The sequence below is a fragment of the Podarcis erhardii genome (assembly GCF_964252035.2).
Source record: "Podarcis erhardii genome assembly, chromosome: 17".
Classification (NCBI taxonomy): domain Eukaryota; kingdom Metazoa; phylum Chordata; class Lepidosauria; order Squamata; family Lacertidae; genus Podarcis; species Podarcis erhardii.
Genome location: NC_138515.1, coordinates 35,407,812 through 35,422,142, shown reverse-complemented (window position 1 = coordinate 35,422,142; position 14,331 = coordinate 35,407,812). Strand labels below are relative to the sequence as shown.

At 42.2% G+C, this 14,331-nt stretch overlaps 2 protein-coding genes across 3 annotated transcripts in view; one reads left to right on the top strand and one right to left on the bottom strand.

Moving 5' to 3' along the window:
- Positions 1–4,742, top strand: part of CFAP91 (cilia and flagella associated protein 91) — a 28,700-nt gene extending 23,958 nt beyond the window's left edge. The window contains exon 18 of the mRNA XM_081845015.1: positions 450–4,742. The gene's annotated coding sequence lies outside the window, so the exon portion shown is untranslated. The remainder of the gene's footprint in view (positions 1–449) is intronic.
- A 611-nt stretch (positions 4,743–5,353) lies between these two features.
- The window catches only part of GSK3B (glycogen synthase kinase 3 beta), a 62,911-nt gene continuing 53,933 nt past the window's right edge, over positions 5,354–14,331 (bottom strand). For both annotated transcript variants that reach the window (XM_081845353.1, XM_081845354.1), the window contains 2 exons: positions 11,668–11,766; positions 5,354–6,907 (listed from right to left, as the gene is read on the bottom strand). In XM_081845353.1, coding sequence (XP_081701479.1) covers positions 6,840–6,907; positions 11,668–11,766 — 167 coding nt within the window. In that variant the 3' untranslated portion in view covers positions 5,354–6,839. The remainder of the gene's footprint in view (positions 6,908–11,667; positions 11,767–14,331) is intronic.

Here is a 14,331-nt window from a genome sequence, read left to right as displayed (position 1 = left end):
AAGTTCGAGTTTGTATGTCTCTTGTGTAAACCGATAGTGTCTAATTGGGTCATAAATCTGATGTTTATAGTATTACAGTGGACCCTCTGGATATGAACTTAATTTGTTCCAGGGGTCCGTTCGCATCCCAAAAATTTCATAGAGGCGCACTTCTGCACATGATTGAGCGCTTCTGCGCAAGCGGCGAAACCTGGAAGTATACACTTCTGGGTTTGCCATGGCCGGCTTAACCCGAAGATTCTGTATCCAGAGGGATACGAAGAGGAGATACAACCGTATAGGGATTCTTTAGGAGAAATCAGATGAAGTTTCATTATTGAGGTGTTTTCGTGTTTAAGACCCATTATGCAAACTCTTGCACATTGTTTCATAATGATGTGTATTTTTTAAAATGAGTTTTACAATTCTCATTATTCATTGCTGATGGTTTGTATATCTTGCTTTTCTAGTTGCCCCTGAGGAACCAGCAAAAGGCTTGAAGTACCTTGGACTAATATTCACCTCTGAGGTCTTCCCCCCATTTTTTGCATTGTGCCCTCCTTTCTTTCTAAAACATCTTTGTGTTTACCATATCAAACAAACCGAGAGCAACAGCAGAATAATTTTTTAAATATTTTCATAGACTGCAGCGTTAAAATCTTGAAATCCAATTGGCAGCAAGAAAAATAAGAGTTTTGCAAGAAAAGCAGAACAATTAGAAATACTTCAAAAAACATACATTTGCCACCCCGAAGCTTAGGGTTAGGGCTGTTGTTTTTTTGCAGCTGCGGGGAAAAGACAGCACACAGGAGAGTTTGGAAGTCTTGTATCTTCTCATCATAGAATAAATCACGCCCAACTACCAAAACTCTGGGACTAGAGGGAAAGTCTTGCAGAGAAGCCCTACAACCTCTCTTTGTCTCCTCTTCAAGCTCCAGCAGCCTTGGAAAGACTTGGGCAAAGGAAACCAGAGAGAGACAAGCAAGTAAGGAATCTGCAGAAGAAGGGATGTTCTTGTGAAAGACAGAGCAAGAATAGGGCACACAAGAAGAGACGGAGTAAAAGAAGTCAGGGCTGGAACATATTGCTGCCCTGTGATCTTCCAGCTTTGGGACAGTTGCTCCTAGGACAGGGGCCATTTCCTGAAGATAGGGCATAGGAAGGTAAGACTAGTCAAAGGTCCTAGGCATGGCCAGCTCAGGGTAGCAGGGCGCAAGGCACAGCAAAAAGGAGCTTGTGGAAAGCTCACAATGGGCATCGCTTGCCATGACACAGTCAGGGACAACTGCTGAAACTTCAAGGCTTTCTGAAGGTAGGCTGGCTGGCACTTTAACCCCCCCCACCACCTTGGGTTTTCTGTTCTTTTCAAGGACCATCACCTTGTTCTAGAACCACGGACTGCTGTGCATTGAGGGATGAAATGGTTGAGTGTCCTTTGGAGGAGTCCACACCTTTTGGCCTAGATGGTCTACGACGAAGGAATAACCCTCCTCCTCCTCCTAATGCATCTGTTCTCCAAATCTGCCTGTGAGCCAGATGGAGGATATGGGCAGAGAACGCAACAGTTGTGGGAGAGCCAGGGCAAACAGAAGCGGAGTAGGGGAGGGAAGGTGAATAGGGAGAAAATCAGAAGCAATGTAGGAGTGGCTGCCACCTCCCTCCCCCAAGATGGACTCTTCTTATTGGCTATCTAAGAACTGAAAACGAGAAGTGCCAGCCTCCCAGGATTACTTCAAGCGTCTTCCCAAAACTTCTGCTCTGCCCCAACCTGGCTGTCGCGTGTATGATTAATAAAAATGAAGGAGTCTTTTTTGCAATATATTTTTTTAATTTATTGAAGCAGTAGTCACATGACCTTGCATCTAGCCTTTTAGTATAGTAACAGAATAGATCTGACCAGTCATTCGGCTTGAAAAAGAAATTTTCTTTTGCGCAAACAAACATCACATTGAATACATACATTATCCAGGACTGAAACCCAGCTCAGAGATAGCAACGTGCCGATTTGTTGGAGGAACAGCCCCACAAGACATGGTTATTATAAACTCTTCACACCATCACCAGGTTTACTCAGGGGCTCAAAGAAAGGAAGTGCATTATAATATTTCTCAGCACATCTTGCAGATAAAGTAGGGTCATCAAGGATGATAACTGTCAAAGGGTTCCTCTTCCTTTCCATCAGATCAAATGGTTTGGTGGAAGACAGAAGCTGTTATCTCTTGCAAAAGTATCACAGATTAATACAGACCATTTAAGAAAACATGCTAGCTCCCTGTGTTTATTATATAAAGAGTCAAACCCCCTTGTTGGGCGGGGTGAGGAACAGTTCTGGAAAAAGGTGAATAGGAGCAGAAGAAGAGACTTTTAATGGAGGTGGGATACAGAAAAGTTCCAAGAGTTTTGAAATAAAGACCACACACTTTGTATTTTTAAATTTCATGTCCAGGCTAACCTACTTTTTATTTAATGCAAATTACAGTACCAGTTAACTATTTCCGAACCAAGTCACACAGAACAAAATGTATTTACAAAGGAGCAGAAGGGAGGAGGCAAAATAATAAAACATTAAGCATACTCTCCACAAAAAAGTTTATATTTAAAATGAAAAAATTAATCAGTCACAGAGGCATTCAAGTAGTAATAATGTTATACATGTTTTGCTTCTTCTTTGAATCAAGACAGCTTTGTACGTGTATGCAATAGTTTGTATACAACCCACAGTCCATTATATATAGATTTTAGATTTTCTGCTTTTAAGATGGAAGTGATCACGGTAATTGTGTGCACAAGCCCAAGTGATCTATCAGCAACATAGTAACAAACGCAAATTTTACAGGCAAGCATATTATTTATATATATAAACGTTCATTTATATATATAAATTGTTTTTTTCCCAAAAAAACCAAGAACAAACAACACAAGGAAGGAAAATATGTATCTCAAGCTAACCCTTTAGGTACAAGTCTTTATTACGCCTTTTCATTTTGCTTTTATTGCCTTGTCACAAATGAAGCAAGAAATTAGCCTCTATAGAAATATTGGGAATTCAAAGGCTTTCTGATGTATACACCTGGCAAATGTAGGTCCTGGGTTACATACTAAACTGTGCTTTTCATTACTGGCTTTGACCTCTAGTGGCTGGGATTTATAATGGATAATAGTTTATTGGTAGCATTTCTTAAGAAGCATTACTAATCTGGGAACATTTCAGATTAACACTAATTATGGACATTCACCATCACTTGGCTTATTTATAAAAAGAAGTATATGCTCAAGTATCAGTCAGATGACTTCAGAGTAATCTTTGTTGATTCCACACACCCCTTTGTTTAAAGGAAGGTACTTCAAAATTAAGATAAGTGTCTTGATTGACTTTCAGATGGGGACACAGAATATTGTTAATGCCATCTCAGGGACATGCACAGTTGCAATGCAGACAAAGGATAGATCAAGAGACCATTAAGGTACTTCATTTAAAAACAAGCCACAAAAACAGACTTCGGAGTGGACTGTCAGAAACAAAATGCTATCACTGACCTTTGTGTCACCAGAAAAAGTGCAGCCTCCGCCTTACTGGAATGAACACAAGATGATTACAAAAAGACAAAAAGCCAAAAACAAAACAGAAACCTTTGGTTTGATAAAAAGTTCAGCATTTTGCCACCGAAGAAGAGAACCTCACGTGGAATACTAACAAGGTCAAACACACAAGTGAGCAGAGTTTTCAAAGCAAGGCCTTTGTGCTGGGCACAGAAATTAAGGTCAACTTCAAAATGACTTTCATAAGAAAATAAAACTTCGGGGTGAGAGGGAGGGCAAGTGATAATCTACAACTACAGACTCTCAATACCACAGATTAATCTCTGGCCAAAAAAAGCAGAAAGGATGTGTGAGTGAGTGAGTGAGACCCCAATTCTTCCACCCCCCTGCTGCCCCCACCCCCCATTCCATGACAGCTTCTTTGCAAAGCCCTATTTTGCCTCTACAGAAACAAAGACTAAACTAAAGCTCCTAGCCAGAAGCTGTTGTCTACAAGTAACTCTGGACAAACGTACTGGGAAAAGACGAGCAAAATGTAAACTTGCCACTTAGATGCCAAGATAGCAAACGTAAAATGAAACCGGTCACTGCTATTGTGGGTAAGGAGAGAAACTTTTAAACACCTACGAACAAAGCCATGGTTTGAAGTAAAAATAAAAATAAAAATTGAATGAATTTTCTTTTTAATTATACTACTGACATGAAATAACTCAAAGAAGTGAAACAAAGATTTCCATGTGTGAGACATCTGGTACAAAAAAAGGAATAAAATAAAATTTAAAAAAAAATATGGAAGCAAAGGCACTCCAAACTATATAGATATACTATACATCGCTAGAGTTATTGTTACAATAATACAGGCCGGTTATCTACTGTACAGAGTTAAAACTATATGGCTTTAAAAAGCTCGTCTACATTTTGTCTGATTATTAAAACAGATTTAACTGCCCTGAATGGTAACGTTTTGCTCATTAACAGCAGTTCCTGGGTCCACATATTTACATACAAAGCAATACAACTCAAAATTTTAAGAACAACTAATGTACAAACTTGAATTTGGTGAGGAGCTTTTGTCTTGTTTATTTACAAAAATGGTATTGAAACACCTGGATCTAGATTTGTATAAAATTTTGTCTGCAGTCCCGCCATGATCCACGAGAAAATAAAACCATCAGGATCTCAGTTTACACATACACACACACATACACACACAAAACAATTTTTTTAAAAAATAATTAACGCTTTTCATTCTTCTTCCCTGCTAGCATCAAACTAACAGTAATGCAAATCCTAAGACACCATCTCTCTCCTGAGCCTAGACTGTCCTGCTCTCATGACTGCAAACTGAGTTTTCTCTAGGTCATCCTCCTGCTTGTTCAAGTGTCTCAAGAGCTCTGATCACGAGGGCTATAAATCAACATGGAAGACACCTATAGGCTCCTTTCCTACAGCGAGATCCCCTTCCAGGCCTCTAGAAAACTGGAGTGTTTAAACAAATATGGGTTCCATACCCATTCCCCTTGAGGCTATTTTAATAACCATGTATCTGAACTTTCTGTTCATCCTTTTTTGAGACAGCCCAACAGCTCCCTCCTTGACAAGCACCTTTAATCAGATGAGACTCTCAGACCCAGCTTCATAAACGTGAGAAGAAAGAGGAGGCCTTGTTGCCTTCCAGTGGCTGCATCTGCATAATGCTGAGTTTCCCCCGGGCCAAATCAGCAAATCATGTTTCAAAAGAGTCAACAACGAAATAAACTCTCACAAGCACCAAGATGACTGAGATTCATTTGAATGAGTGTAAGGCTAGGTGAGCACATCTCTCAATCAAAGGAGAAAGCTAGACGTAAAGAGCCTGCCTCGGTTGCTCCGGCAGCAATGGCATTCCTTCTTGCAACTTCCCTAACGCCTTTCAAGAAGTATTGCTTTCGCTTCAAAAACAGAGAGACTTGACTTCTTGCCACTACAAAATAACCCAGAACACAGACACTAGAAACAGGCATTTCTGCTTCAGTCAGACCAATTATAGATTAAAAAATAAAAAGCAGCACTGTATCTATGTATATATTTATAATATATATATATGTATATGTATATGTGCATATATACACACACACTTAGCTTTCTATAAGTCAGCAAGAGCAAGTAAACTGATTTGTCTACTCATTAATATACTACCATTGTGAAAGCACCACAACAGCAACCGTGGAAGATCAATAAATAAAGATTAGAAAGAAGGAAGCTTTAAAAAAAAAAAAAGGTGACATTAAATACAAAATTCCAGATTTGGATTTTAAAATCACCTAAAAAAAAAGTGTTGATTTGAGAGCTCTAATTGCAATGGAAGTTTACGTCCATTCACGTTATAAACCCTGGCATTGTTTTCCTGTTTGCTTCTTTGAGAAAGAAGCCAGTTTAGAGTTTAAAAAAGAAGGGAGGCAAGGTGTAGAAGTACCTCTCCACTGGTTTCCTGTCTGTTTTCTGCACCTGGAGGGAGGGTACACTTGCTCCCACCTGTTGAAGAATGCAAGTGACTGACTATGGTCTCTTTTGTGCTTTACAGAACCTTTAATGTTCAGGGATCTTTAAGGTAGGTGAATGAGCATTTTTCATTCAAGCCGATAGTCTGTGTGTGTATATGTAACATACATATCTGCAGAATTCTCCAATGCTAGAACGGAATTTAAGATCAAGATTTGCCCTTAAGCTTTATTCATACAGCAGTTGCCCCCCCCCCCTGGCTTTGGCAATTCAGTGTATTTTAGACCTCACATTTTCCTTCCTCCTCATCCCAACTCAAAGATAGTTAAGGTCTCCTGTGTATGTTATTCATGGTGAGCAACTCCTGCTAAGCTCCCAACCAAATTCAAGTTGTGCACTACACCAAAAGTTGAAACTTCACTTAAAAATACAAGGCTTAACAAAAGGAGCTTCGGCAGAATGAGGGTTCTCCTTTCTGTTGTGGGGGGGCATGAGATAAGATTCCTGATTCTAAAGTACACAACAGCAATTGTTTGAAATTAGAAGATTGTCCTGGGAAGAGACATTGGTGTGTTCTATTGCTCCACTTCCCCTCTTCCCACCCCACCTCTTCCCCTGCCCCAAAGGGCCCGCAGCAGAGTGAGCACACAATGAAACTGGTTTGAATTTCTATTTTACAAGGTTAAATAAGAACAACAATAAAAAAAAAAATCGAACACTATAATGAACAGGTTTTTTTTCCTCTTTTTAAGTTTTCTTTCCAAATGTGACCAGCGTTGCTGAGCAAGACTCAAAATTACTGGCGATTGTTCCTGTACAGGTTGCTGCTTGTGACCAGTTCAGGTGGAGTTGGAGGCTGATGCTGAAGCTACATTATTGGTCTGAACTCGATCTCCTGCATTGGCATCTGCAAACACCGCAAAAGAAAGCAAAGACACCGGTTAAATATTGGAAACTTGCTGCTTGCGGGCAGGCCTCTTAAGCCAGCTGTAGCAAGGGGAGAGACACCTGAATGTCAGCGAGAAATTGGGCACTTTTTAAAAGGGCCTGTTTGGTACCTGGAAAACAAGAGAGTCCTCTTCTGGCAGGAGAGTTACAAGCATGTAGAAGAGCAGACAAGCCTCACCTCAACCCCCAATGTTTGCTGGCTCCTTTTCGATACGAAGTCCCTGAACAAGGCTTCTGCTTCCACATAATCAGGAATCCTGGTAAGGTAGGGATCCTGATCCTGTGGAGACTTCTAATTTATTTGGTAGAACATGCACAACAGCTCAGCATGCAAAGGTCTCGGAGGAGCTGGTGTGCTGGGGGATATTGGGAGGTTGGTTTGCACTTTTAATCCTTGTGAGTTCCAGCAAACATGCAAAGATGGCTAAGGCCTAGATCAGACTATTTGGTTCAACTACAGCTGGACATGCCCCAAAGTCATGGCTCTGGGAAAGCAATGGCAGGGCCTGAGGCCAAGAACAGGTTTCACGTGCCACACACTGAAGGGTTGGGAAAGCAGGGAAAAAACATCTCTGCCCCTTTTCTCATGAACACAGCCAGCAGATTGTGAGGTACTGATAAATCAAGAGGAACCAAGCAATATCGGAAGGAAAGGTGGCAGCATGTTACAGTGATCCCTGGCTATATCTGGGGCAGTTCCTCGCATAAAACCCGTCTGACTAATAAACCTTGGCCAATCATGGTTCTTTACCAAATAGCTGAGGTTTAGGCCTCACATACGCAACATCTTTTGAACATAATTTACTGATGAACAGGTATTAAACACTTGATTGATATAAGCAGACACAAATAAACAGGATGCTAAGAGGTGACACTATTTGATTCTACAGAGTTAGAAAAGTATTGGGAGCCCCCTATGCTCCTTTTCCCTAACTCCTCTCCTGAATTCAGTAGACAATAAAAACAGGGTTTGGAACAGCGGTGTGATCTACTGAGTCCATAATAAAACACAGCAAGAGGGAAAGGATAATTTAAGAAGGGTTTCATGGTGCAAATCAAAGCAATTACAAAATTTTATATCAAAAAAAGAAAAATGTTGGACTGCAATAAATTGAGACACTCGCATAGACCTATAGTATCTGATGTTCGTGAGTTGCTCTATTTGGTAGCTATTGCTATCTGAAAAAAGTGGGAGAGGTAGCAATGCTGCGAAGTTTACTGTGATGGGGCTGTCCGGTACTTGGTGAGCCATCTTTACAGAAGACAATAGCTCTGCAAGTACCCGAATTCTCATTCTCATTCTCTGGTTGGTGCTGCTAAAAAGAAAGAAGGTTGACCTGATCTCTCCCTCTTCCAGAGGAGTGGGGAATCCACTTTCTGCTGGATGGTGTAGTTCTCCTAAAGTCTACCTACAACGGGAAAGCTTTATTTTGCTTGAAACATACGCATTATGTGCTGGTGGAGCTCTGCTTTTGTTCTGCTAAAGTGCAGTTGCAGAGGAGAGCTGCTCCCCCACTATTTAGCAAAGAAAAACCAAGCACTTCTGTACTTTGCACGTTCTGCTTGGCATTCACAAAACCTGCTGTCATTGCAGGAGCCTTTGGGAGAAGTACATCGCCAGCAGACATCACCTTCTTTTCCTCTTCTAGCAACAGGGACAGCTGCTGCTGCCACTGGAGGGGGGGCAGTTGGTAAAAGGGTTGAAGCACATGAATTCATATTTTGCTCAATAATGAATTAGTTTTGCCCACTGATTCCTGGATAAAGTATTTCTGAGACAATCTGATGTAAGCGAGAGCCATCTCTACCAAAAGGCTGCTATCCATTAGATCAAACGAGAAAAATAATGGGGGGGGGGGGGGAGAGACACTTAACTTTGTGTAATATAATTAAGTAGCTCTTTAACATTTTTAAACAGTCATATAAATACCCAAGTAGGAAAAAAGGATGAGTCAATAAATGCAGAACATACTCATTAAACCAGACTCCACAGCCAGCTATAGATCACCAATACATTTTTCATTCTCTGATGAATCTGTAATTGTCCCAACATACAATGGTTTAGGCAAAGGTTGGCTGTGCCATGCAGGGCTGGACTGTGCTATAGGGTTCCCAAGAGGCAGTGATATACCCCGGGGTATAGGGTGGTATAAAACAAACAAACAAATAAATAAATAAAATAAGCAAATGGCTGGGAGTGCACTTTAAGGTTCCCAGATATTCGCTGGCAGCTGGCTGTGGTTTTGGGCAAACCGCCTTAGGTAGCTAAGTATTTAAGTTTACAGAAGACACCAAAGCACTGAGGATGATAAAATTCCAAGCAACCAGAATGCGCCAAAATGGCTCCGCTAAGCTGAACAAATAGTGAACAAAGTGGCAAGAAGTGTAAAATGGTGAACCACTGAAGCAAACAAATGCTTATTGCATACACATTTTGAACTAGTGCCTATTATCCAGGAAAGAGATGTTGGGACCGTAGCAGCTAGTGCTATTAAAACTTGACTTGTTATGCATCAGCAGTGAAAAGGACAAACTCTATGTTAGGGTTTATTGAGAGAGAGATTGAAAATATAGCATTGTAATGCCCTTTTATGCATCAAATCAATGACATAGCAAGATTGGGAATCCTGTATGTAGTTCTGGTTACCCACTCATTTTTATTTCTAACTTTGGTCAACGCAATCTAGGGATGTGGCATTCATCACATTTCCCCTGAAGAACCTGTTCCGCAGTTTGTTGGTGCTGCTTAATCTAGCTCTGCTGCTGGACACTGAAGTAGCATTCAGGAGCTTGCAGTATTTTTACCAATTGTGTTCCCTCTTCAAGAGAGATGACCCGGCACATCTCAGTCCAAGCAGAGTCATGTAAGAGATGAGGTCCTTCAGATACTCTGGACTCAAGTTATATAGGGCTTTATAGCTCATAACCAGTAATGGACTGGTACCCTGTGGTGCTGCTGTGACGGTGTTTCTAGTCTCCCTGCAATTAGCTCCAGGGAGCAAACTGGCTGCAGCATCGTGGACCAGCTGAAGTTTCCAAATACTTTTCAAAGGCCTCCACACATACAGGTCATTGCAGGAATCCAAACAGGATGTAACTAAGGCATCATGGCCAGAGCAGACATCTCCAGGAACAGGAACAGTGCACTAGTTTTAAATGTGCAAATGTGCTCCTGGCCACTGCCTAAATCTGGCCATTAAGGGTTCAATCTGTGAATACTCCCAAGCTGCGAACCTGAGTTTTTCAGGGAGTGTAACCCCCTCCAGCACATAATGAATCCCTAGTCCCTCATCTGCCTTTCAACTGACCATGACCTTCAATTTTTTCACCTTCCTCCAGTCCGTTACTAACACCAAACCAGCTTCGTCATATTTAGATGGAGAGATGGAATGGTGGCAGCAACCCCCAAAACTCTGGACAACCTCTCCTAGAGGCATCCTGCAAATGTTAAATAGCATTGGGGCAGGACAGACCCCGAGGGACACCTCAGGTTAAGAGCAGCAAACAGAAGACCCACAGCAACACCTCCCCTAGGACTAAGTGGCTCAGGAGCACCATCCCTCAAGGACTGCCTCTCTCCTTATGACCCTACCAGGCCCTTCTTTGTACCCCTCCTCAAGCAGTCCAGAGGGTGGCAATATGAGAGCAGGCCTTTTCTGCAATGGCTCCCTCTTTGTGGAATTCTCTCCCCAGGGAGGTTTGGCTGGCACCTTCTTTATGCACCTTTAGGCGCCAGGTGACAATGTTCCTCTTTAACCAGGCCTTTGGCTGAGTGACATCTGGTACCCTTCAAAATGTGTTGCGGAAGGGGGGATTATCAGGTTGTCTTTGCTCTTATTTTTGTTATGTATTTTGTGTTTATTACATTGTAATTTTATGTTGTGAACAACCCTGAGATCTACGGATATAGGGAGGTATGCATATACAAGACATAAATAATCACAATAAGATTATACAAGCACCATAAAACAGTGCCTCCAAATCCCATCCCAGTGAGGTGTCCCACAGAGAAACCAGGGCCAATGGTATCGAAGGTCCAGGAGAGCCAACTCCTCTTGTCTGGTTCCTGATGTAGGTCATCCACTAACACAACCAATGCTTTTTCTGTCCCATAATCATGGCTGGAGCCAGTATTAAATGGATATGGATGGTCTGTCTCATTCAGAAAAGCTTGGAGCTGAGAAGCGGCCACACACTCCAGCACCGTGCCTAAGAATGGAATATTGGGGACTGGCCAGTCATTATACAAAACAGTGGGTTTCAGGGAGGGCTTTTTCAGCAGAAGTCTTATCACTGCCTCTTTATGGCAGGCTGCAACCCTGCTTTGCTGAACATGTTCAATCGCCACCCTTACCCACTTGGTTAGTCTTCCTCGGCTGCTTTCATGAGCCAGGAAGGGCAAGGATCCTGCACACACGTGGTGGCCCTCACCTCTCTAAGAAACCTGTCCCCATCCTCAGGCTGCACTATCCCAGTAAGTACAGGTGTTGAAATTGGAAATCTGGAGTGGAAATTGCTGGTGTTCCCTTATTCACCCCATGTCTGAAATGGAAATCAATCTAGCAAACACAATTGGTATTGGCTGCTATTTTTTCCTTTTCAGTTCGCAAACAAGATATGATCAGTAACTGAGGACACACCGTGTCAGGGAAGACAGTTTGGGGGGGGGGTGGAATAGTTTCGCAAGCAGAAACGTGGCAGGCATGAAGGAAGTCTCACCTGAGGCTGCTGGAACATTTGTCGGGGTTGAAGCAGCTGCCTGATTCCGAGCATGAGCAGGTATGAGGGTCGAAGCCAGAGACGGATTACTTGACAGTTCTAGAAGGAAGTTGAAGAAGAGAGTATTCACAACCAGCCCACAGGGAGCCTCTGCCAGTCGCTTCACAGTGTCTCCTATCCCACATCAGCCACATGGCCATGTCTTGCTAAGAATCTATGATTCTAACAGGCTTTCCCAGAGCTGGAAACTGCTCAGACAACTTCACTGGGCAAAGACTGTCATCCTTTGCATCTTCTTTTCTGTTGAAAAGGTATTTCTCTGCCATGACGTCTGCCAAATTGCCTATATTGCACTTCTTTTAATTTAAATTTCCCCCTTGTTGTTTTTGTACAGACTGTGTATTTGTGCATTTCTACACCCACACACTCTGCGCTCTTGGAACTGTGAGCTATTTAAAACAAACAAGCAAAATGATTAGTACGATTACACCACTAAATCACACCAATAATGTTGAAGGGAAGCGAGTATGAACTATGAGACTGAAGCAGCTGGTATTATATTGCAATCACTCTACCTTCCAAATCCCTAAAAAAAACTGTCGTTATTAGTACTATTTCAGCTAGAGTACAAAAATGAACTGCTACAGACATGCCCTTGGAATGCGAGTTTCAAAAGAGTATTCTAATTGCTTAATGACTTCTTGTGACTGCATTCTTAACATCCTCTGCTGAGGCTGGGACTGCCTACGGCCAGCTCTGTCTGGTACCCCAACTATAGCAATATCTAGACCAGGATCACTTGGCCACTGTAGTCCATGCATCCTTAACCTCGAGACGGGATTACTGCAATGTGCTGTATCTGGGGCTGCCCTTGGGCCTGGTCCAGAAGCAGTATCTGCTGTAGAATGCAGCAGCTGGACTGCTGGTGGGGGGCAGACATACAACAGTGTGTGACAGCTATACTGAACTAAAACATCTGCACTGGCTGCTCACGTGGTACTGGGCCAGAGTCAAGGTTCTCATTGATCCTGTGCCCAGGATACCTTAAGGGCAATTATATCACAGTTTGACCAATGGAGGGAAGATGAGGTATACCTTAATTTGGTTCTGGACTATGTTCCTGAAACAGTATACAGAGTTGCCAGGCATTATAGTCGGGCCAAGCAGACACTCCCGATGATATTTGTGAAGGTAGGTAAAATGAAACGATAACCTAGATGGTTGGTTGCTTGGTTGTTACATCAGACATAGGGCAGCAACCAGGTTTAGATGTTCGCTGCTAATGCCCTTTGTTTCTTTCTAATGGCGGCCTCTTGCCCATTGTGCAGTGCTGCTCTGGAGAGCTCCTGGGCAATGGAGACGCTTGGTTGGGGAGCCTGCTGCTACTGCAAAGGGTGGGACGCTCAGGTGTGCCATACGACTGCCCTCTTCTTGAAAGGAAGTGCAGGCTTGTCTGAGTGAGGGTTGATTTCGACACGCTGTCGTATCTACATGAGATTTCATAGCATACCTTTTTCAAGCGGTATTGCACATGGAGAGGGAAGTGTATAGATGATACACGTATGTTTTTATTTATGCAGACGGTTGGGCTAGATGACCCTCGTGGTCCCTCCCAACTCTACAATTCTATGAGATCACCCAGAAGAGTGCTGCTAATTGTCCCCTGTGTTCCAGAGGCCTGGCTGGCTTCAACTAAAAGTCAGTGCTTCACATCACCAGTCCCATGCTGTGGAACATTGCTCCAACAGAAATTTGGCAGCTGCCCTCACTTTTGACTTTCAGGTGTCTCTTGAATACCTTTATAGGGACAGGCCTTTACAAAAAGTGAAATTATAGAAGAAATGTAATTTAAAACTTAGTAATTTGCATCTTCATATCAATATATTTTTCCAAGAATTTATAAAATATTAAAAATGAACTCATACATAAAATTATCATGATCAAATGCTGCAGCTTATTACTATGCTTCATGATTTAGCTCTATGTCACCTATATTTGTTCTCATTTTGTTTTGTAATACATACATTTTCTCTTAATAAAGTATTTTTCAAAAATTATTCAAAGTATCCCCAAAAAAGGGCATTAAATCAGGACCGTAAATCAGAATGTTATGTCTATTTATACTGGTCAAAATGTAACAGACTGAATTGTGGAATACTTACGTGTTGCTGTTTATTTGATTCTGTGCTGCCCTAGATGGAGGTGGAGGGTGAATTAGCTGGCTGTAAATTATGTTTAATGCTGCCAGTGATTTTTTTTTGTAGACCCAAGGTTCATTTGGTGAAAAATGGTTGGCTGGGGCTTAGCTGTGTTATGGATATGGTTGGTGGGAATGCTTGATAGTGAGGTTTATAGGTGGACCTTTGTCAAGGTTGGATTTGGTAGACGTTACAGGCCGTGGTGGCGGCTTCTATTTCAGTTATGTTGTTTAGTTTCTAATGATGCTTTATACCAGGAATTTTATTGTACAGTGGTGCCCCGCAAGACGAATGCCTCGCTAAACGAAAAACCCGCAAGACAAAAGGGTTTTCCGATTTTTAGCGGCTTCGCAAGACGAATTTCCCTATGGGCTTGCTTCGCAAGACGAAAGCCCATAGGGAAATCTCCGGGGACAGCGGGGAAGCGCAGCGCGCCTTCTCCTCTGTTCCTGGACCTGTCCTGAAG